Source organism: Pinus tabuliformis, chromosome 9 (genome assembly GCF_031772625.1).
Source record: "Pinus tabuliformis cultivar Carrire ecotype Pingquan chromosome 9, CPIR1, whole genome shotgun sequence".
In the NCBI taxonomy this organism is placed as follows: Eukaryota; Viridiplantae; Streptophyta; class Pinopsida; order Pinales; family Pinaceae; genus Pinus; species Pinus tabuliformis.
The window spans coordinates 1966857544-1966878137 of NC_142307.1; the positions used below are offsets into that span (position 1 = coordinate 1966857544).

The window sequence follows — 20594 nt, forward strand, 5'->3', positions numbered from 1 at the left end:
AAACATTGAATCAACCTTGGCTTACCAAGTTTTGCTCTTACTCTCCAAGTCTCTCTCTCACAATCTTCTTCAAGTCTCTCCAACTCTCTCTCTCAAGTTCGAATTCTTCTTTCAGAATGCACACGTAGTAGTAGTAGTAAGGTGAGATGATATGAGACACATATATATAGGAGGTACAACGAACTCATGTTAAAGGAGGAGCAATACACATGCCTTGAGGAAGAGTAACATATGCTATTTAGGGGAGTGTAACTCATTCCATTAAGGAGAGAAACACATGCCTTAGTAACTTATGCCATTAAGAAGAGGTATGAATGCCTTAGTAACTTATGCCATTAAGAGAGGAACACATGCCTTAGTAACGTATGCCATTAGGAGGAGTACACATTCCCTAGATAAGGAGAGTGTAACATATGCATTAAAGAGAGTGTAAGAGGGATATTTTATGACATGCCTTTAATGAGTGTAAGAGGAATATGCCATGTCTTTAATGAGTGCGTAAGAGAGAGTGTAACATATCATTAAGAGAGACAAAGAGTTATGTAGTGCCATGTGAATCATCAGGAAGAGAGGTGCGAATAGATTGAGGTGATGAAGGTAAGGTGACTTGTAATTCTTTTTAATAATAATAGCATAGTATCATAAAGACTAATAATAATAATATTAATAATATTGATGTTTAAGTCGAGATTGAACTATTAGGATTGATTAATGATATGTTAAGTGATTTTCCTTCAACTATACTTGATTGCCAATTGATGCAAGGTGATTTACTATTTTTGGAAAGTGATATTGGAGATGCTAGACATGACTTTCTAATTTTAGAAGGTCATTCCAGAATTGTCAGAAATGAGATTTTATTTTAGGAAATTCATCCTTGAGCTGCCAATTTTCAACAGTCCCTTTTGAGCCTACATGAAACTGAAAAAAATAAATTATTTTATTTTAATTTCCATAATTTTTCTAGGCTGACGTAGGAGGTTTCTTTGCATGCAGGAATATCTCCCGATGCTACACAAAAATCAACATTAATTATTACTTATGTCAAATCAGCAAGACATATATAGGTGGAAGTTACAAACTATGAAGACGTAGATGACTGAAACACAAATCTACAATTTACACAAGTATTGGATTGCTGAAAACTAACCACTGCTTCCATTTGGGATTTATAAGCCTTATGCACAGAAGAAAAACTCCAGCAGAACAGTCTATAAGAAGACTGTAAGGTTATACTTTTGGGACTGTCTTTTACAAGGCAAGTGTGTATAAGGTTTTATGGGGAGCGGTAATACCAATAGGTTTACTCTGAATATTGGTGGTGATCTTGATGAAAGAATTAAGACATACTATGCAGCATATGAGGAATGTAAGTTTGTCTTTATCACTCAAACTTTCCAGATAAAGTAATGCTTTACCGAAAATTAAACATTGGAAATCAATGCCACTTCTAAGAGGTAAGAAGTTAATTGGTTGCAAATAAGTGTATAAAACTACATATGCTTCAGATGAGAAAGTTGATAAACATAAAGAAAGATTAGTTGCTAAGAGTTTCTTCCGAAAAGAAGGAATTGATTATGGAGAAATTTTTGCTCTAGTTTCAAACATGAACAATATAAGAACTAAATTTTCCGTGGTAGCAAGCTTAAAATGACGTCTTCATGAAATGAATATCAAACTAATGGTGCAAATATTGTGTCAACGAATATATCACCAAGGGTCTAGAAAACAACTTACCGGTTTCATAAGGAAAATATAAAAAAAAATCACCAAGGGTGAAAAAATACAAAAAAATTCCTTTTTTTTTCAATTTTTAATTATCTAAAGCAACAACATCAAGTAAAGGCATTGCCACGTAAATATGAAAAGGAAAATGGCCTATACAATGTATAAGATGTCTAGTGATACGTCACACATCAACATTGAAGCATGTCCTAGATACCAACTCCTAAACCAAAAAATATATAATAAATGTATCTCATCATCATGTGTCATCTACAATAAAATCAGATTAATAAAGTTATAAACTATCGGTTCCCTCTAACTCTTTTACAATCAAAGGTAATGGCTCTTGTAATGGCACTTCCTCTAGAAGACGAAAAGCCTAGGCTGGTATTGGACTCCAACATCCTCTAGAAGAAGAACACAGTAAAGCTATTGCTCAAATCTGGCATCCTCTATAAGAAGAAGAAGAAGGAGAAGCTAGATTCTCAATCTCTGATATCCTCTGCTAATGCTACTACCTAGTCCAACTTCTTGGTATGTATCTTCAAACTCACTCCAGTTGTGCTTCCAACCTAAAGAGTTACATGTTTGGCTAAGCATCCAAATGGCAAGTTTTTGTAATTTGGTACTCTTGTGCCATAGCTTGTCGACAAAGCATCCAAATAAGGAAACACAAGAAAAGACATTGAAATTTTAAACAAAGAAAGAAGAGGCATTGAAATTCGAAAGAAAAGGAAGCTTGCTTGGTATTTTGGTCTTCCTATCGTAAACAGCCATGTCAAAGCCAAATGTTTTAGTGGCCATCCCATGTATTTCTTGTTAGCTTTTGATTTACTTGAAAAGTGTTTACAACATGTTTAGGGGTGCTTCAATACATTCAGGGTACATGGAGTATGGTAACTGGTTCAACTCCTAGATGGTCCATGATGGATTTCCACATGGGAGATGATCCATGATAGATTTGCACGTTAAAGATGCCTTGATCAGTGGTTGCTTGAACTTAGTTGGGCATATAGGATAGTAAGCAAACCAAATCCATTGGTCACAAAGGGTCAAAATCGTGAGGTGATTGCCTATGATGAATTGTTTGAAAAGTAATACAGCGGATAAGGGCAGCATCAAGAGGACAATTAGTTATATTTTCCTTAAAGCAGAAGTTGTCTTTTTCACCAAAATGATGTACACAGGGAGTGCCCAATCCATCTGTATGATACTTAGAGAATGCATTGAATGCTGATATCTTGGCAGAGTGTTACCAGCATGCAGATTTTCTTATGATGTCTTGCAGATCAGCAGAACGAAGCATAATTATTATTCATAATGCATATGTTTATACCCTTAATGATCAACCTTTGCACTCAGCGGTGGTGCCATTGTTTGCAGTTTAAACCAGCAGTTTAGCTTCTCTATTTGGCAGCTGTGAGGCACATATATTCTTGGCAAGGTAGCTTATTTTTGGCAACATGCAAAGCACACCCCTACCGGTCAGAAAGGGGAGTGTTCCCAGCTCGTTGTTAGATCCAGCCATGCACAAGGTTGACAGCAATTATGAGTACATGGTGTTTACGGAGTTTTCCTTGTTGACTATTGTGTGAAACTGAATCTACACATCAGAAATCCTACTGCAATCACTGGTTTATCATCTTCTGCTTGTTATTACATTCGACAAGTTATTTAATTTATAAACAGTGATGAAAAACATTACTGCAGACTACGCTGACCTACAGATCATAAACTGAAAATATATGAGACAAACACACAAGGGACACTGTTATTTTTGGACAACACGTACCTGAAAAAACCCAATGCGGGAAAATCGGTGCAGCAGATAGAGGGTTTGTATTATTAAGCAAGCAGAATCTGAGTACAACAGGTTGCCACTCACACCGGCTAACCTTTCAGAGAAATCACAAAAGCAAGAAATACATATGAGGGTTTACCTCGTTCTCCAAGACACAACTGATCCATTGAGTGGCCTGACTCCAACAAACACTGCAAAATCCCAACGTAATCACTGCCTGGGCCAACGTCTTGCCTCCAGGAGACTGCGTCACCCCTTTTGCTGGATCGATTTGCTGGAGGAAGATTGTTGTTCGGTCCTCCCGGCTCGGAACCTCGCTTTTCCAGCAAAATCTCGAACTTCTAACGAATATTCTGCATTGCCACTGCAAGAGACACTCTTGGCATGCGTCAGCATTGCGTGAGCCCCTTCCTGGGCTGCGTAGGCCTCTGCGCTGCCTCTTTGATGCCACTGTTGCCTCTCTGCCCAGTACTCTTTGGCTCGGAACTTCTTTCCGATCCAAATCTCTACTTCTGCCCCTCTCACTGCAACTCAGATCACTAGTTCGATTTTCTCAGTAAACCATGCCCAGAAAGTCGAACTGTTTTGATCACTCGGTGTATCTCCAACTGACCCTGAAGCCTCCTCTTATACTTTTCTTGTTGATGAATCAACGACCGAGATTAAGCCCCTAATCAATGGCTAAGATTAAAACATACTTGATCCTCATCTCTTAAAAGCTTCTCACCCATATTTTTATTAATACCCATTAATATTTTTATTTTCCTAAGTTTAGACTTAGGAACCCCATTAGAAATATTAATTATTTTAATAACTCACAATCCAGGTGGAATTTCTCCAAACGATTTCTGGGTCTTCGAGATCTTATGTATTCTATCCCCTCCACAAAATTTAGGAGCTAGAGCACATCCAATGCTACCCAAAATCAACACTCCCTCTTAGCGAGGAATGTGCTCTAGCGATACTCCCTGTTGTCGCGCGGATTGGCACGACAACGCTCAGACCGGGGGCTGTCACTCTGATCCCCGATCCCTCCGTTTAAGCCTGTGTCCCGCGGCTAAGGGGGGTAGTCCCTGAGAGATGATGAGACCAACTGTCGACCAGTTGGTTGGGAGACACGAGATACGATATATAAAAGAGCACTCGATGGATTTGATTATTTGAGCAGACCAGTGCCTTAAGAGGTTATTATTGCAATGATTACTTGTTAAATGGTATAGAAACATAAACCGTGAACAGTAATCATTTGTCATCAGCTAAATCACATGACCAAAATGATATCCGGCAACTGAAAATTTTTGAAAAGATGAAAGCCTGAGAACCATGAATTATTAACCAGATATCATATTTCGTGTTTCGACTTGAAAATTTCAGGTCTCAGCATGAAAGATATATCTCGAAAGCAACTGAAACTGGCAAAATAATTTTCCGCAAAATTTTAATATTTTTTCAAAAAAATTTAAAATCTTTTTTCGATTTTTTATTTTTCAATATTATAAAAATGATAATTAAAAATCTAAAAAAAATTAAAATTTAAAATCTATTCTAAAACTAAAATCTAAGAAAAATAACCCTAAGTCTAAAAACTGAATAAAATCTTTTTATTGTTATTTCTTTTTTATAAATAAAAAATCTAATCTAATTAAGATCTAAATAAAAACTAAAATATAAAACATAAATTTAAAATCTAAGTAAAAACTAAACTAAATTAAACAAGATTAAATTGTAAACAAAAAGCTAAGTCCCAAACATAAATATTTTTTTGATTTTTTTTTTTTTGATATATCTAAAAATTAAAATCTAATACGTTAAATCTAAAAGTAACATGAAATCTATTTTAAACAAAGTAAAACTATACAAATTTCAAGCCTAAAGTTAAAAAAAAAGAAAAGAAAAAAGATCCGTCTATACCCATTAACATCAAACGCAAATACCATATGAAATCCAAAACCCAAAAAAAATCGATTTACATATTTTCTTTTTATGAATTTTTTATTTAAGTTGGATCCTAACGTATGAGACGTAAAGAATGAAACCACTAACGCAATGCCTTTTACCTTTTCGGAACCTGATGTTACCGTCTGCGTGAAGGGATAGGCCTGCTGCCCGCGCGAATACGTTTTTGGTGCCCACGCGGATATGTAAGACGGGTTCGATGGAGCTGAGAATCCTTCCCTGCGGCGATGGATCGTATCATCAAAGAAAAATGACTGAAGATAAACCTGGCCCGATGATGAAGCTGCCAGATAAACTACAGTCGTTGAGGATCAAATCGAAACCGTTTCCTGATGTTTTGGATGCCTCCACGCAGGACACAAACAGAGGGTTTTGATGGCTGACGCTGGGCTGTAAAATTGTTGGCAGACGGCGGAGAAATGGAACTATCAAGCACGTTTCCTCTGGCATTATCAAAGTGCCTGTACAGAAAACCCTTTAACGCCAACCCATATGTGAAGTGTATCTTCTGGAAATCTTAGCGAGTTTGTTTGAACGAAAAAGGGATTGATGATATGCTTCTCCCTCAGCGGAGTTAAGGAAATCGAAAGTATGACAATACGCAGAAGGCAGGATGGGATCGGCGGTAGAAGAAAATGATGCACTGAGTGGGTTTCGCTGGTATCATAAGCATAACCAGATGCGTCGAGTTCTCAGCGTGGATGTTTCGTTGGGAAAATTTCTCACATATTTCTTTTCTTATTTTTGTGCAATTCGAAAGGCAGCAAGAGAACCACGCTGATTCATTCAATAATTTTTTCTTTCTGGGCATGAACACACATTGACAATCTCCGCTTTTTCCTCTTAAACTGAATTGTGTTAACCCTGATGGCGATCCTGCAATTGCAAAAAAGACAAAACCCTAATAAAAACTGCACAAAAATTTGAAACCCTAGATCAGAAAAATTCGAAACCCTAAGACAGCTGATTAATGTACAAATTTAGCCCCTTAGCAGCCAGATTTAGCAGTAAGCACAAATATTTCAAAGAAACAGAAATTTGAACTTTGCTGTGAACAGAAAGAAAGTCTCTCATGCAAAACAGGAAATAAACTTTAAATGATTAACCCAGGGCCAAAATCAGCTGGGCTCTGCAAAGAAAAGCCTGTGGGAGTCGGCTGGTTCAGCCTAGAACTTCCCCAAACGCCCACAATTTCCTTCAGAAAGGTTTTCCTGCACATCTCAAGCAACCATCAGCAAAGAGAGAGAGAATGCTGCTAGATCTTAGGAAATAATGGAGATACCTGCCATTATTTCCAGAAACCCTACAACATTCAAACCCTAGCAAGTGAGCAAGATACCTGTACTCACAATACTCTGAAAACAAGCTATTATTAACGGCTGAAAACTGAAATATGCAGAAAAATAAACATCTCACAGCAATTCCAGAGAGTAACACCGGCCAGATTTGGACCCCAAAGTCTTCTTTATTAACCAGAAAATCAGATTACAAGAGAGCTTTTTCAGTACAGACTCACAGATCAGATGATCTGAACTGACCCCTAGCACCCTACTTAAAGGAAATGACTCCAACGGCTAGTTCGAGTGATCCATGTAGAAATGATCTCGACCGTTGATGAGGATCAAGACATCTCTTGATCTCATCCGTCGATTTATTCACTTAAAATATTATTATTTTATTAGTTAGGGTTTTTGCTTCATTTTTTAATTTTTTTATTATTTTTTATTTATTTCATTTTTTTAATTTTTATTTATTTTATTATTTTTATTCATTTTTAAATTTTTTAATTCATTTTAAAATGGATCATCGAACTAAGCCTTCGGAAACATCACCTAGGACCTAGGACTTAGGACTCATGAGGGGATTTAAAACATTTTTCGACCCTCAGGACACATTACATCATGACTTTTACAATTTACATCTTAAGGGAGAAAACCCTTTAACATAGACCCTCACAAATCACCCAGTTCTGCGACACAACTATAATCTAGCAGATCAACACACTAGGATTTTCCTAAAATTCCAATGACAAAATCAATCCCGGCTTTGGGGTCAGGTTTGAAGGAAAACTCTGCCGATCCGTGGATCGGTGAGACGAAAAACCTTCCGGGACGTAGATTATCATCAGAAAGTTAGGTCCCCCTAGGCAAGTTACATACATGACTCATGTCTGCTAAGATTATTTACAATCAATACATGCAGACTGGGTTTACAATCAAAAAGATCAAGTTGCTGATGATGGGAGGATGGCACACGGACATGCTGATCAGGTGCTGCCCCTTTTTGCCAAGAAAAGGGGGGGGTACTGCATGGGTAGTTGACCAGTAGAGGTCAACACTCCCCAATAGAAGTATTCTATCCCCTCCACAAAATTTCGGAGCTAGGGCAGATTCGATGCTACCCAAAATCAACACTCCCTTTCTTAGCGAGGAATGTGCTCTAGCGATACTCCCCAATAGAAGCATCACACTGATCCACGACATCGTTCCTCTGTGCTGCTGATGCTTGGCATGTTGCCCTTCACCCACTGCACCACTGTATCCTGTACTGATGCCCATGACACTGCCACTGTCACTACTTCATCTGTACTGTAGCTTCCTCTCAATATGATGCATCATGCTGCCCATAACACTGCCACTACTAACTGCTACACTGCAACTCAGTTGCTGAGAAGTAAGCAACTGAAATAAGTCACCCAAAAGCTGACATGCTGGTCAGTTTGGATACCCTGTGATGCTGAAGCTACCTCTGCTGCTAATCTGTGCTGACCCTCTGTTGCTACTGCGCTGCTGCAATCTGCTTTGTGCCTCCCGCACTGCTGCAACCTCCACTGCGCTGCTTCAGACTCTAGCACTCTAGCTCTGCCACTGTTGCTCCATCATCCCTCGCACCAACTGACTCTCGTCAATCTGCTACGGTCATTAAGGGCTCCCATAGCTTTATGTGATCCAAGAGTTTGGGCACCTCAAGGATCCTACCCCTTTCGTGTAGTCCTCCCGACTACAACTCTATGTCGCCCCAACTCTTCTGTATAGGTGCATGAGCACTCATGGCACAATCCTCGTCATCATCCTCCTTGTCAGACTTCTCTTCCTTGCCCTTCTTCCGAGGGCACTGAGTGGCGAAATGTCCCAGTTCCCCACACCTGAAGCATCTGACTTTGGTTATGTCTTTCTTTTTCCTCTTCTGCTGCCCTAGCTGTCCCGCTGATGCGAGAGCTGCATCCTCCTCTTCCTCCTTCTTGACTCTGACTCCTTTACCGCTACTTCCTGCCTTGGTTAATTGCCTGATCTCTTCTTGTCGAAGAGCTGCCCACATCTCCTCCCAACTGGGGAGAGAAGCCCTACCCAAGATGCTCTGGACAAAGGTCTCCTAGTCTTCAGTGACTGCATTCAAGGAAGTCGTGACCATGAACTCAGGATCTGGTGTAGACCCCACGGAAGTCAGCTAGTTTCAAATCCCTTGCAACTTGAGAAGGAAGGGATCGATTTCTTCTCCCTTCTGGATCTGATACTGTCTCAGCTGGTTCTCAAGCAACATCTTCCGTTGGACGGAAGTTCCCTCATACAAGGTGTATAAGGCCTCCCACATTTCCCTTGCTGTTTCCTTTTTAGCAATATGTGGGATCACATGATCCTTGACCCCGTCCAGGATCATGCACTTCGCCTTCGCTTGAGCCTCCTCGTATTTCTTGAGAGGATCAGCATTGATCGGTACAACCACCACTTTCAAGGCATAATCCTTGATGCGATTCTTGTCCAAGGCTGCTAGGATCCTAGCCTTCCAGATGACAAAGTTGGATGCTCCATCCAGTCTGTCTTGATCCCTCAGTACCTTGACTGCCATCTCTGCTCAAACAAGTGTGGAATAGGTTCTCTTTCCCCTCTCTTACTGCTGCTCGAGCAAGAGTCCGATCTGGATTTCTTTGGCACTAGAAATACTCTAAGGAACAAGTTCTTTGCAGACTCCCTCTGAGTCTCGATTTACTTCACGGCAATCAATCACTCCTCTCCAATCCTTCTTTGCTGTTGCTCAGCAACTCGGATCTAGATTTCTTTGGCAAGAAATCTGCTAAGGTAGTGACTCCCTCTACCTCGGTTTTGTCTCCTTAGACATTGTTCTGCACCACCAACAACAATGTCCCACCAACACCACGGATCGAATCTGCACCCCTCTCCTACCCCGGCAACTGACTGACCTGAGCCTCCCAGGCTCTGCATTGGCCTAGAGAGCTAACACACTCATTGCGTGAGCACCTCTCGGGTACTACTTAACCCTCCACTGGCTCAGAATGCTGACGTAGGCATTGCATGGGCCTTTGCGTCATTCCTTTAGCTGCTCCTCTGGCTCTGAAACAACGTTGCCACTCGGGACAACTGCTTCTCTGCAGCAGTTTCGCTAGACCTCCTAGCTGATGGCTTCAGTGACTTATGATCTGCAATGCTCTAATACCATGTGAAAATTTCTGAATCTATACATTAGAAATCCTACTGCAATCACTGGTTTATAATCTCCTACTTGTTATTACATTCAACAAGTTATTTAATTTATAAATAGTGATGAAAAACACTACTGCAGACTACATTGACATACAAATCATAAACTGAAAATATATGAGACAAACACACAAGGGACACCGTTATTTTTGGACAACACGTCCTTGGAAAAACCCAATGCGGGAAAACCGGTGCAACAGATAGAGGGTTTGTATTATTAAGCAAGAAGAATCTGAGTACAATAGGTTGCCTCTCACACCGGCTAACCTTTCAGAGAAATCATCGCAGTAAGAAATACATATGGGGGTTTACCTTGTTCTCCAAGTCACAACTGATCCATTGAGTGGCTTGAATCTGACAAACACTGTGAAATCCCAGCCCAATCACTGCTTGGGCCATTGTCTTGCCTCTAGGAGACCGCATCACCCCTTCTGCTGGATCGATTTGCTGGAGGAAGATTGGTGTTCGGCCCTCTCGACTCAAAACCTCGCTTATCCAGCAAAATCTCAAACTTTTGACAAATATCCTACACTGCCATTGTGAGAGACCCTCTTGGCCTGCGTCAGCACTACATGAGCCCCTTCTTGGGCTGCGTAGGCCTCTGCGCTGCCTCTTTGATGCTACTGCTGCCTCTTTGCCCGATACTCTTTGGCTCAGAACTCCTTTCTGATCCAAATCTCTGCTTCTGCCCCTCTGACTGCAACTCAAATCACTAGTTCGATTTTCTCAGCAAACCACACCCAAAAAAATTGAACTGATTTGATCACTCAGTGTATCTCTAACTGACCCTGAAGCCTCTTCTTATACCTTTCCTGTTGATGAATCAATGACCAAGATTAAGTCCCTAATCAACAGCTAAGATTAAAACATACTTGATCCTCATCTCTTAGAAGCTTCTCACCCATATTTTTATTAATACCCTTTAATATTTTTATTTTCCTAAGTTTAGACTTGGGAACCCCATTAAAAGTATTAATTATTTTAATAACTCACAATCCAGGTGGAATTTCTCCAAACAATTTATGGGTCTTGGAGATCTTATGTATTCTAGCCCCTCCACTAAATTTTGGAGCTAGAGTGCATCCGATCCTACCCAAATCAACATATTGTTGTCTTGGAGAAATGGATGGTGCACTTCCTTGGAGGAGATAAGTCATGCAGGGCATGGGAGTTGCAGGCTTGTTTTGTTATATTCTAACTATAACTCACCATGCATTTGTTCTCCTGGTGGTTGTGCTAATCTAGGTGTGGAGTAGGGCACTGTTTTGGCAGTTGCAAAGCAAGGCGCATGCTATGATAGTGATCTGGAATGAATATTCATTAAGAAAGGAGACTTTCTATGTTTAAGAGCATCTGTCTATTGTGAAACAGTAGTTCTGTCTGTGTTGGTTGCACATAAGAGATGCTTACTTGCACGGCACAGGAGCGCACATTTAATTATGTCTCATAGATATGCAATGTGCATGAGTGGTAAACACCATTTTCAGCAGCGAAGCAAAGTGCATGCGCCAGTGAAGTATAGTTAAGTAGAGGAGCAAACCATGCATTTTCTAAACAGGCAGTTACATCAGTTCGCTTGATTCATGCAAGCAGTAATCAACTCCTCGCCCAATTAACTCCAGCGTAGGCTTATTGTTGCCACCACTTTTCTGGTAGTCAATGGCCTATCTTTAGAAAATGTAGGTCACAACAGTGGTACTTAGTGATAGATTTGTGATTGATCTAATGCATGATACATTCTTTCGGAGACTTAGCAGGATGCACTGTCAGATCTAGGATGCAGATTTTCATGTAGACAGAAACCTTTTAAAATGAAAGGATTGTGTTGTAACAGGATTGGATGCCTTGAGAGTTGATTTAGATTGCTTGCTTGTAATTCTAGATGTCTTGACATAAGATAGAACTTGGCCACTTGGTTTGCATATGGTCTCCCTTTTCTTGTGTTTTGAGTTCTCTAATTAATGCTTGCAGCTGTCTTACTTTATGTAATTGTGTCACCTTTTTGAGGTCTTGTGGAAATTTCTACCCTGAATTAATGAAGCCGTGCAAATCTGGGTGGTTGTTCTAACTTTGACTGTTTGTAACACAAATAAATTTTCCCTTTGATTGCATTTGACTAACCATGATAGAGCTGTCTTTCAGCATTGATCATAGGGTTTGAGTTACACTGTTCTGGTGATCCTCAACTTCCATTGATACATCATCGGAATTCTTCATCACCCCACGAATATGGGCTTTTGTTTCTAATCTGATTCCATGACCCACGGCAGGCACTACTACTCTGGATCTGTGTGTTGAATTACTAGTTTCACCTTGTGCACTTGACCTGCTTTCTGACCTAGGTTCTATTGCATTCACTAATAGATGGGTCATAGTGTTAGTGATACCCCCCTTGTGTTGGAACTTGGCAAGAACCAACCCAAAGCAACAGGAGCTTAGGATGTGACAGATCCTTTGGTCCTGAACTTGTACGAGAGGTTGTTTTTTGGTGTAGATTCAATTGTAATGCCAATTGTTTAAGTTCTAACTAACTTTTATAGACATTGCCCATTTTACTGTCATTGTCACCTATATTTGCTGGCTTGTGACATGGATAAGTTGGGTGATTAATCAGAGTATTTGGGATAAGTTATGCCTATCCTGCACTATCTGTGAGAGACATTATTAGATGACTTGCAGTTATCGTAGATTTCTTTCTGTTTGGTTCACAAGAATAATTCTTCTTAATATGTTCTATGTTCTATATGGATTCATTGTCTGGAATAACTAGCTTGACATTTTTTTGTTCCACACTGTACTGCTAATACTAATTGTTTGCAGCCACTGTATTTTTGGTCAAATGCTTGATGATCCTTGTGCATATTGCTACAATATATTTCTAACTATGCCCCAAGATAATTATCTCCCAACATATAGACTTCCCTTTCTACACATACTTATGATTTGCCTATATTTTTGCAGATATGTCATTGATCCAGGCTTTGTGAAGCAACGCCAATACAACCCTGGGACTGGGATGTACTCTCTTGATGTGGTGCAGATTAGTCGGTATGTTATATGAGATTCCAATTCAAAAATAGGATGATAAGTTGCAACACTGGATATATTATACATTTTTGTTGTGACCTTCCCTTCTAGTGACTCCTTTTTATGCTATTTGCATTTTTAAAAGAAATGGCTTTTGTCAAAACCCAAGATATTTTCCATTTACTCTTGCGGAGAAGTTAAGGTCAAGAAGAAGGTGTTTGCTGCTAGTAGAGGAGGAAACAAGTGGTCAGATTTCTATGAAATGTTACAAAGCATTGGTTGCTTGGAACTCCCCAAAGCAAGGTTGTGTGCTATTGCAACCAAACTTGATGTGACATCCTTGTTAATAGAAGCATAGTATTTTATGTATTTCAATATATATTTATTATTGTTCTCATCTTTTTTGGGTTATGTTTGTGTAATGAGGATTACCCTATCTATAGCTGGAATTTTGCACGTCATCTTTATCAAAGGCGGGTATTTTGAGCTTCGTTGTGAGACTGGGCTTCATAAATGTTATTAGAAACACAATGCACTTTATGATATCAAAATTTAAAACATTACACAATGCACTTTATGATATCAAAATTTAAAACATTCTTTTGGATGTCTCTTAAAGTAGTTGAAGCAGTTGTAGTTCTCATTCTTTCTTTCTTGGTGGACATCTGGGTTATCTTATTCCGTTTCTATCATATCACATCGTAGAACATTTTTCCTTGTTATGGTTTATGACCTATTGAGATATACATAGTTTGCACGTTTTTATTTTACTGAAGTTTAGATTATTATATTAATACAGGAGTTGCTTTACTTTCGGTATTGTATCATTATAGCAATTCACTTTTCTTTTCATATTGTATTATCATAAGGAATATCGTAAGAGTATTGTATATTGAATCACTTGCTGTTCTGATAGTGGATTGTATCTCTAGCCTATTGACCTATTTGGGCTTTCTTGGACATTGATATGATTGTTTTCTTTCTTTATCCTTTTCTTTCTTGGAAGATATCATGAACCGTGCTGGATGACTATCTGAGTTCAATAACATGCAGAGTGCAGGCTAATCAACGAGCAGGCAGAGCTGGAAGGACATGTCCTGGAAAATGTTATAGACTCTATCCATTATCTGTGTATGAGCATGAATTGCTTGAAGCAACGATTCCTGAAATTCAACGTTCATCGCTTGCTACTGCCGTGCTTCATTTAAAGTCATTGGACCTTACAGATGTAGATGTTCTTAACTTCGATTTTCTTGACCAGCCATCACGTAAGGATCACGCGACTTTCCATGTAATATGCTAATTTGCTTCTGCGCAGTTTTTTTTTTTTTTTGATATAAGATATTTGATGTGTTCCGTCTTATCTGGATTGAATAAAACATTATCATTTTAATGTTCATTCGTAGCTTTTAATTGGGCTATATATTTGAAAGGTTACCTTTTGCTTGTAATGGAGTAACATCAATATTAGTTAGAATATTACTAACATAGCCCTTTGCTGTTATTGCAGGTGAGTCCTTGGAGGATGCTTTAAAGCAACTGTACCTAATTGATGCGATTGATGAGGATGGATTGATAACTAAAATTGGAAGGCAAATGGCAGGTATAATGGCTCAAATCATCTTGTGGTGAAATTCTGTTTATTAAATATTACTGGGGTAAGGGAAACCCAAAGTAATTATTTGAAGTTTGTATGCATTTTGTAGATTGTTTATTTGAAAAATGTTAGATTTGTGGAGAACAAAATGGATGCTAAATCCAACCTATGAAAAGTTTAATAATGCCTTATATAATTTTGTGGTTTCTTCACATTGGGTCAATTGTAGACATAATTTTCCAAGCTAATAGCTATATAAATGGTGGAAATGAATATTTGGCTAGATTTTCATAAATGGTGTGATGAAATTTGAGTATTTATTTATTTTGTCAAAATCATATAAACCTAATAGATTATAAATGTTACTGACCAATTCGTGTTGTTTGGAATTTCTCCACCATGCTTACTCACTTCTACACATGGACACAAAATATTGCCAAGAAGTGCATTCTGTTATTCCCTCACTTCTAGGGGAAACTATAGAAGATTTTTGTTTGATGATCCACATCTCAGAGAGTGTTCCTGATGATGACATTTCACATCCTCCACAGAAAACAAACCACATATGCCTTTTATATCATGCTCAACTCACTCATTGATGTCTCTGTTGTCCCGAAATAACTGAGGTACAATTGCCCATTGCTTCATACTAAGTGTGTACGCAATGTATTTGGCATGAAATTAGGGATCATGGGTTAAATCAGATAATGAATCATGATGCTTGGAAGTTATTCCTTTTTTCCTGTTTCACCATGGTGGTCACTATCGTAGCATAATTTAGCAGGCCTTGGAGGGGGTGGGGGGTGACTCACAAGGCGAGGGCTAGACACTATGGCAACAAGGAGGAAGGATTGCCATTGTCACCTCAACAACCTTCCTCTTGCTGTTTAGGGGAATTTCACCACAAGGGAGGCTTCCTTATATTCACCTTTAAGGATATTCTAATAAGAGAGCTCCAGGAGATATAAGTAGGCTAGGGAAAGATACCTTGAAGATGGAATATGATCAAGTTTTCTTTATAAAGGAGCAAATATTCTAACCCTAGGTTAGCTAAGGACTTCTACAAGCTAGGGTTTATTGATATGCAATGATAAAGGAGTACCTAGACATATAGAAGTTATTGAAAGAGTTTACTTAATGATTAATTTAACAAGGCAACAGGGTAAACCGTCAAATAGGCTTTGAGATGAAGTTTGGCTAGGGATTATGGTTACTAAGACACACAAAAGTTTTGGAAGGATGATGTCAACACTACCGAGGGAAGTTTCACCACAACAAATCCTAGATTTTGCATTTAAAAGATTTAAGGAGGAAAACCCTAGATTTTCGTCCACAAACATCCACTCAAAATAACCCTACAAGCAAATCAGTGCTAGAAAGTCCCTAGTGGCTGTTGATTTTTGTAGTGCAATTAAAACAAGCACAAATTTTCTGCGAGATAACTACTTCCAATGATACAATTACTTCTTTAGCACAATTCAGATCATAAAGCAATTACACTTCATAAAATTTCAATCATAAATGCAGTAGGGCAGTGGAGACCATAGTAAAAGAAAGATTCACAAGAGACACGAAATTTACCCTGGGAAAACCCCAAACCAGGGGAAAAATCCAACAACCTTTTCTTAGGAGAAATTGTCCGATTCAATCAATTTGTACATTTGAATTCCCAGTCAAACATAGTCTAAATAACCATTCTACTTTTCAAGTCTGTTGACCACACTTGTGTCAACAGTCCAAGAAGTAGGGTACAAAGTAGTGGGAATTTTTTTTTTGAAGATCACGGTCATCATTCTATTAGAATAATGCTATTTAGTGTTTAATGCTCATTCTTATTAGCTGTCTCTATTTTTATCTTTTTAGCAGTTTCTTAGAAGAAATTGGTTGTTTCTATTTCCTAATAGAAACTTGATGTTTCTATTTCTGTAAATATCTCTGTATTCTTATTGAGCTTCATTTGCTCATGTAAAATCAATTCAATTCATTCATTGATTATGGTATCAGAGCATAGGTATCTTTCGAAATAATTTTTCATTGCTTGAAAAATTTTGTGGCTCATTTCGAAATTGCTCTTGGAATCTGAATTTTTGTTGGGGCGTCAATTGTTTTTGGACGTCGTTGTTTAATTTGCACCTGCGGGTTTTGGTTCCGACTACTCCGAGGGTTTCTTTTATGCCGTGGATAGCCGCTGCTTCCATCTTCCTCAACATCCTCAGGTTCTCTGGGCAAGAGATCATACTTGCGTTTCGTTCTCCTCTTCGCATTCCTCACTACGTGTTGTTGAATCACCATTGTATTCACTTCTCTGTATCAGCTCCAGAAAATGTGAGTGTGCCAGACGCAGAGATAAGAGAGAGGGACACATATATACACTAGATCTGCCTTGCCCTGGCCACTCCGCGTCTTTGGCAATTGCCATGACATTCCTAGCGTACCTGTAGTGGAGAATAGGCTGCGTCGGATCATTAGAACCCACAATCGATGACGTCTCTGTGCATATTCACGTGTCTGTTGCGCATTCTACCTATTTGCATGCTAGTTTATCCGAGCAGCAAATGTCGGTCAAAGCCGTCGAAGAACAAGGAATTCGTATATTGTGCCTCGATTTTTTTTTTTTTTGTTCTTTCTGTGAAACTGCTCTCGATTTTTTTTCGTTGCACCAAATCCAACAGGGCGTAGCAGTTTTATCTACGAGTTGATCATGGCCAAAGCTGCATTCCTGTGAACTGTATGGTGGCGCAACCTCAAGTCTTGGAATTTTTTTTACCCTCCACTAGTCTGACGCTCCACTAGTTCCGTGACAGTCAACAATTTTTTTTTACGTAACAGTCAACCCTCTTCAGCGGTCGATTCAGCGTTTTCTGGTCATTTTCTGGTCTCGATGTTAAAGTAGCGTTGTACGTGTTAAGCGAGGGTTTTGATCCATGGGTTATTTTGGTATATTTCGAATTCAAATGAAACGAAAGTCTAATTCCGGTGGCTCGTCTTTTGACCAAGTCGTCAGACTTTTCTAGGTGCATCGTTTTCTGTACCTCCATTTTCGAGTCAGCAGATTTGAAATTTGTTTCCAACACTTGTCCAATTTTTGTCCGGATCAGCCGACATCTGCATTGAAATCCATGCTAGACTCCTTTATCGTTTTCCGTGTCTTGGGAAACGTGCAGATGGCTTCGCTAACCAACTTGATGTTGGAAGGCAGTCAGTGCAAAAATGGCACCAATTGTAACATCTGGAAACAGAGAATGTTGACCATTTTTGAATATAGGCGTCTTGATCAACTCATTTTGGGCAAAGAGCTCCGTTTTGGTACAGCTAGTACCGATCAAGATAATTTGATGATTGAAATCGGGAGGCTGTTATGCTTCTCAAACTCTCTGTGACTTAAGATCAGTGACCGTAGATTCCTTGCGGCAAGACCGCTGTTGAAATTTGGCAACATTTGAAGGAACTGCCTGAGACATCCGACAAGAGCAGAGCTTTTTTTTTCTCAAGAATCAGTTTTTCTCCATCATGATGGAAGAGCATATGTCTTTACAGGAACATCTTAACAAGATTAAAGACATTCGAGATCAGCTCGAAGCCATTGGTCGGACCATGGAGGAAGAAGATATGGTAGTCATCACTCTGAAAAGTCTACCAAAACCTTATGAGCACTTCATAGAAACACTCAACATTACCTCCACTAATGTTGATCTGAAGTTTCCGGAGTTATGCACCAAACTCATGCAGTAGGATCGTTGGAAACAACAGTTTGGTAGTGGTGCCTCATCAGCCTCCTCAGAAAATGCTTTTGTTGCCAAATATCAGTGCTCTTAGTCCTTTCAACAGAAAGGTTCTTCTCAGTTTTTTGATCCCGCTAGGAAGAAAAATGTGCAGTGTAATTACTGTCACAAATTCGGCCACATGAAGAAAGATTTCCGACAGAGGATTGCTTTTGAACAGAAGAAACAAGGAGGGCCCCATCAGACAGCGAATGTTGCAGAACATTCCGAGCAGACAGAATCTGCCTTTTACGCCTTTATGGCTAAAAGGGCTATAGATCATGTCTCATCTTCGGCTTGGTACATTGACTCTGGTGCATCACGCCATTTCTCTCACAGGCATGAGTGGTTTATTGAATTCTCACCTTTTAGTGATTCAATAGTATTCGACGGAGGTGAAGAGTACACAGTGGTTGGCACATTGGCAAAGGTACAGTTCAGATCCAGTCTGGTGGGCGCACACTCATCTTCCTGAATGTGTACTATGTTCCTGGTATGGAAATTAATCTGCTGTCTGTCAGCCAGATTATGAGGAACTCTCCTCAGCTTGATATAGTGTTCAGTGTGCACAAGTGTTCCATTATCGACAGGGACACTAGTCTTACAGTTGTTGTTGGCTTAGAGGATCATGGTCTATACAGGCTTCTTGACATTGGAGATTCTCCAAAAGTAGCTATAGCAACTCGTGTTTCTCCCATTAGCACTCTATGGCATCAGCGATATGGGCATCTAAACATGCAGTATCTCTCTCAGCTCTCTCAGGAGGGACTTGTGTCAGGGTTACCTGATATTCAGACTCAGCAGTTGGGAGTATGCGGCGTCTATCAAGCTGGCAAACAACATTGGTCTTCATTCAAGGATGGAGAATCTTGGCGCGCATCTAAGGTACTCCAGTTAATTCATGCTGATATTTGTGGTCTTATGAATATATCTTCTATTACTGGTTGCAAATATTTTTTGCTTATTGTAGATGATTTCAGTAGAAAGATGTGGGTGTATTTTCTAAAATATAAATCTGATGTATTTAGTATCTTTGAGAAGTTGAAATCCTTAGTTGAAAAAGAGTCTGGTTGTAATATCATGACTCTTAGGACAGATAATGGGGGGGAATTTTGTTCTTCTGCTTTCTCCAACTTCTGTGATACTCATGGCATCAAACGCCAGTTAACTACACCCTACACTCCTCAGCAGAACAGTGTTTTCGAACGCTGCAACCGTACGGTTGTTGAAATGGCCCGTTCCATGTTACACCACAAGAGTGTTCCGAACAAATTCTGGGCTGAAGCAGTATTTACTGCTATCTATCTTCTTAACCGATCACCTACTCAGGCTGTTAAAGGGAAGACTCCCGAAGAGGTTTGGTTTGGCCGTAAGCCTAAGATCGGTCACCTCAAAGTTTTTGTCTCGGTTGCATATGTTTGGATTCCAGCGGCTAAGCGTTCTAAGTTGGATTCCAAAAGCCAGAAACTCATGATGACAGGGTACAGTGATCATCACAAGGCCCATAGGCTGATAGATATAGCCACTGGTCGTCTTAGCTTCAGTCGGGATGTAGTATTTGATGAAGACAAAGGATTCTTTCAGTCTCCTCCTTCTGAGTAGTGTTTTGAGGATTAGCGTCACAATTTTCTTCTTCCGATGGGTCCACCTGATGGGAGGGATGATGCAGCATCAGTATTTGATGATACTCTACCTGTGCTTCCTCCGGAAAATAACCCTTCTCTTGCTGCTCCTATTGTTCCTAAGCCTTATCCACCTCCTCCTGATATTGGTTCCTCTACTCTCTTGCCTAAATGGTGGGCTAAAACCATTAATGATCTCCGGGATAATGAGCACCTTGAAGGTAGAACTTCTAGACATGAGAGCAAATAGCAGTCTACAGTAAATTTTGCTCTTATGGCTAACCTGCACATTATTTTTGAGCCTCAAACCTATTCAGAGGCTAAGGGTACACCTGAGTGGGAACAGGCTGCGGAAGCTGAATTCCAGAGTCTTCAAAAGAATCACACTTGGACCCTTTCTGAGCTTCCTGCAGGGAAAAAGCCCATTAGCTGCAAATGGGTGTATAAAGTGAAATACAAAGCAGACAGAACCCTAGACAAGTATAAAGCTTGTCTTGTTGCTCGAGGGTTCTCACAGAAGGAAGGCATTGACTATGAGGAGACCTTTACTCCTATAGCCAAGATGAGTACCATACGGCTTGTTCTTGCCTTAGCAGTTCAATTCAATTG

General features: G+C 39.6%; 1 protein-coding gene across 2 annotated transcripts in view; it reads left to right on the top strand.

Annotated features, from left to right (window-relative positions):
• Positions 1 to 20594, top strand: part of LOC149156867 (putative pre-mRNA-splicing factor ATP-dependent RNA helicase DEAH4) — a 418919-nt gene that overhangs the window by 134250 nt on the left and 264075 nt on the right. For both annotated transcript variants that reach the window (XM_089438720.1, XM_089438721.1), the window contains exons 8-10: positions 12940 to 13026; positions 14059 to 14273; positions 14516 to 14608. In XM_089438720.1, coding sequence (XP_089294846.1) covers positions 12940 to 13026; positions 14059 to 14273; positions 14516 to 14608 — 395 coding nt within the window. The remainder of the gene's footprint in view (positions 1 to 12939; positions 13027 to 14058; positions 14274 to 14515; positions 14609 to 20594) is intronic.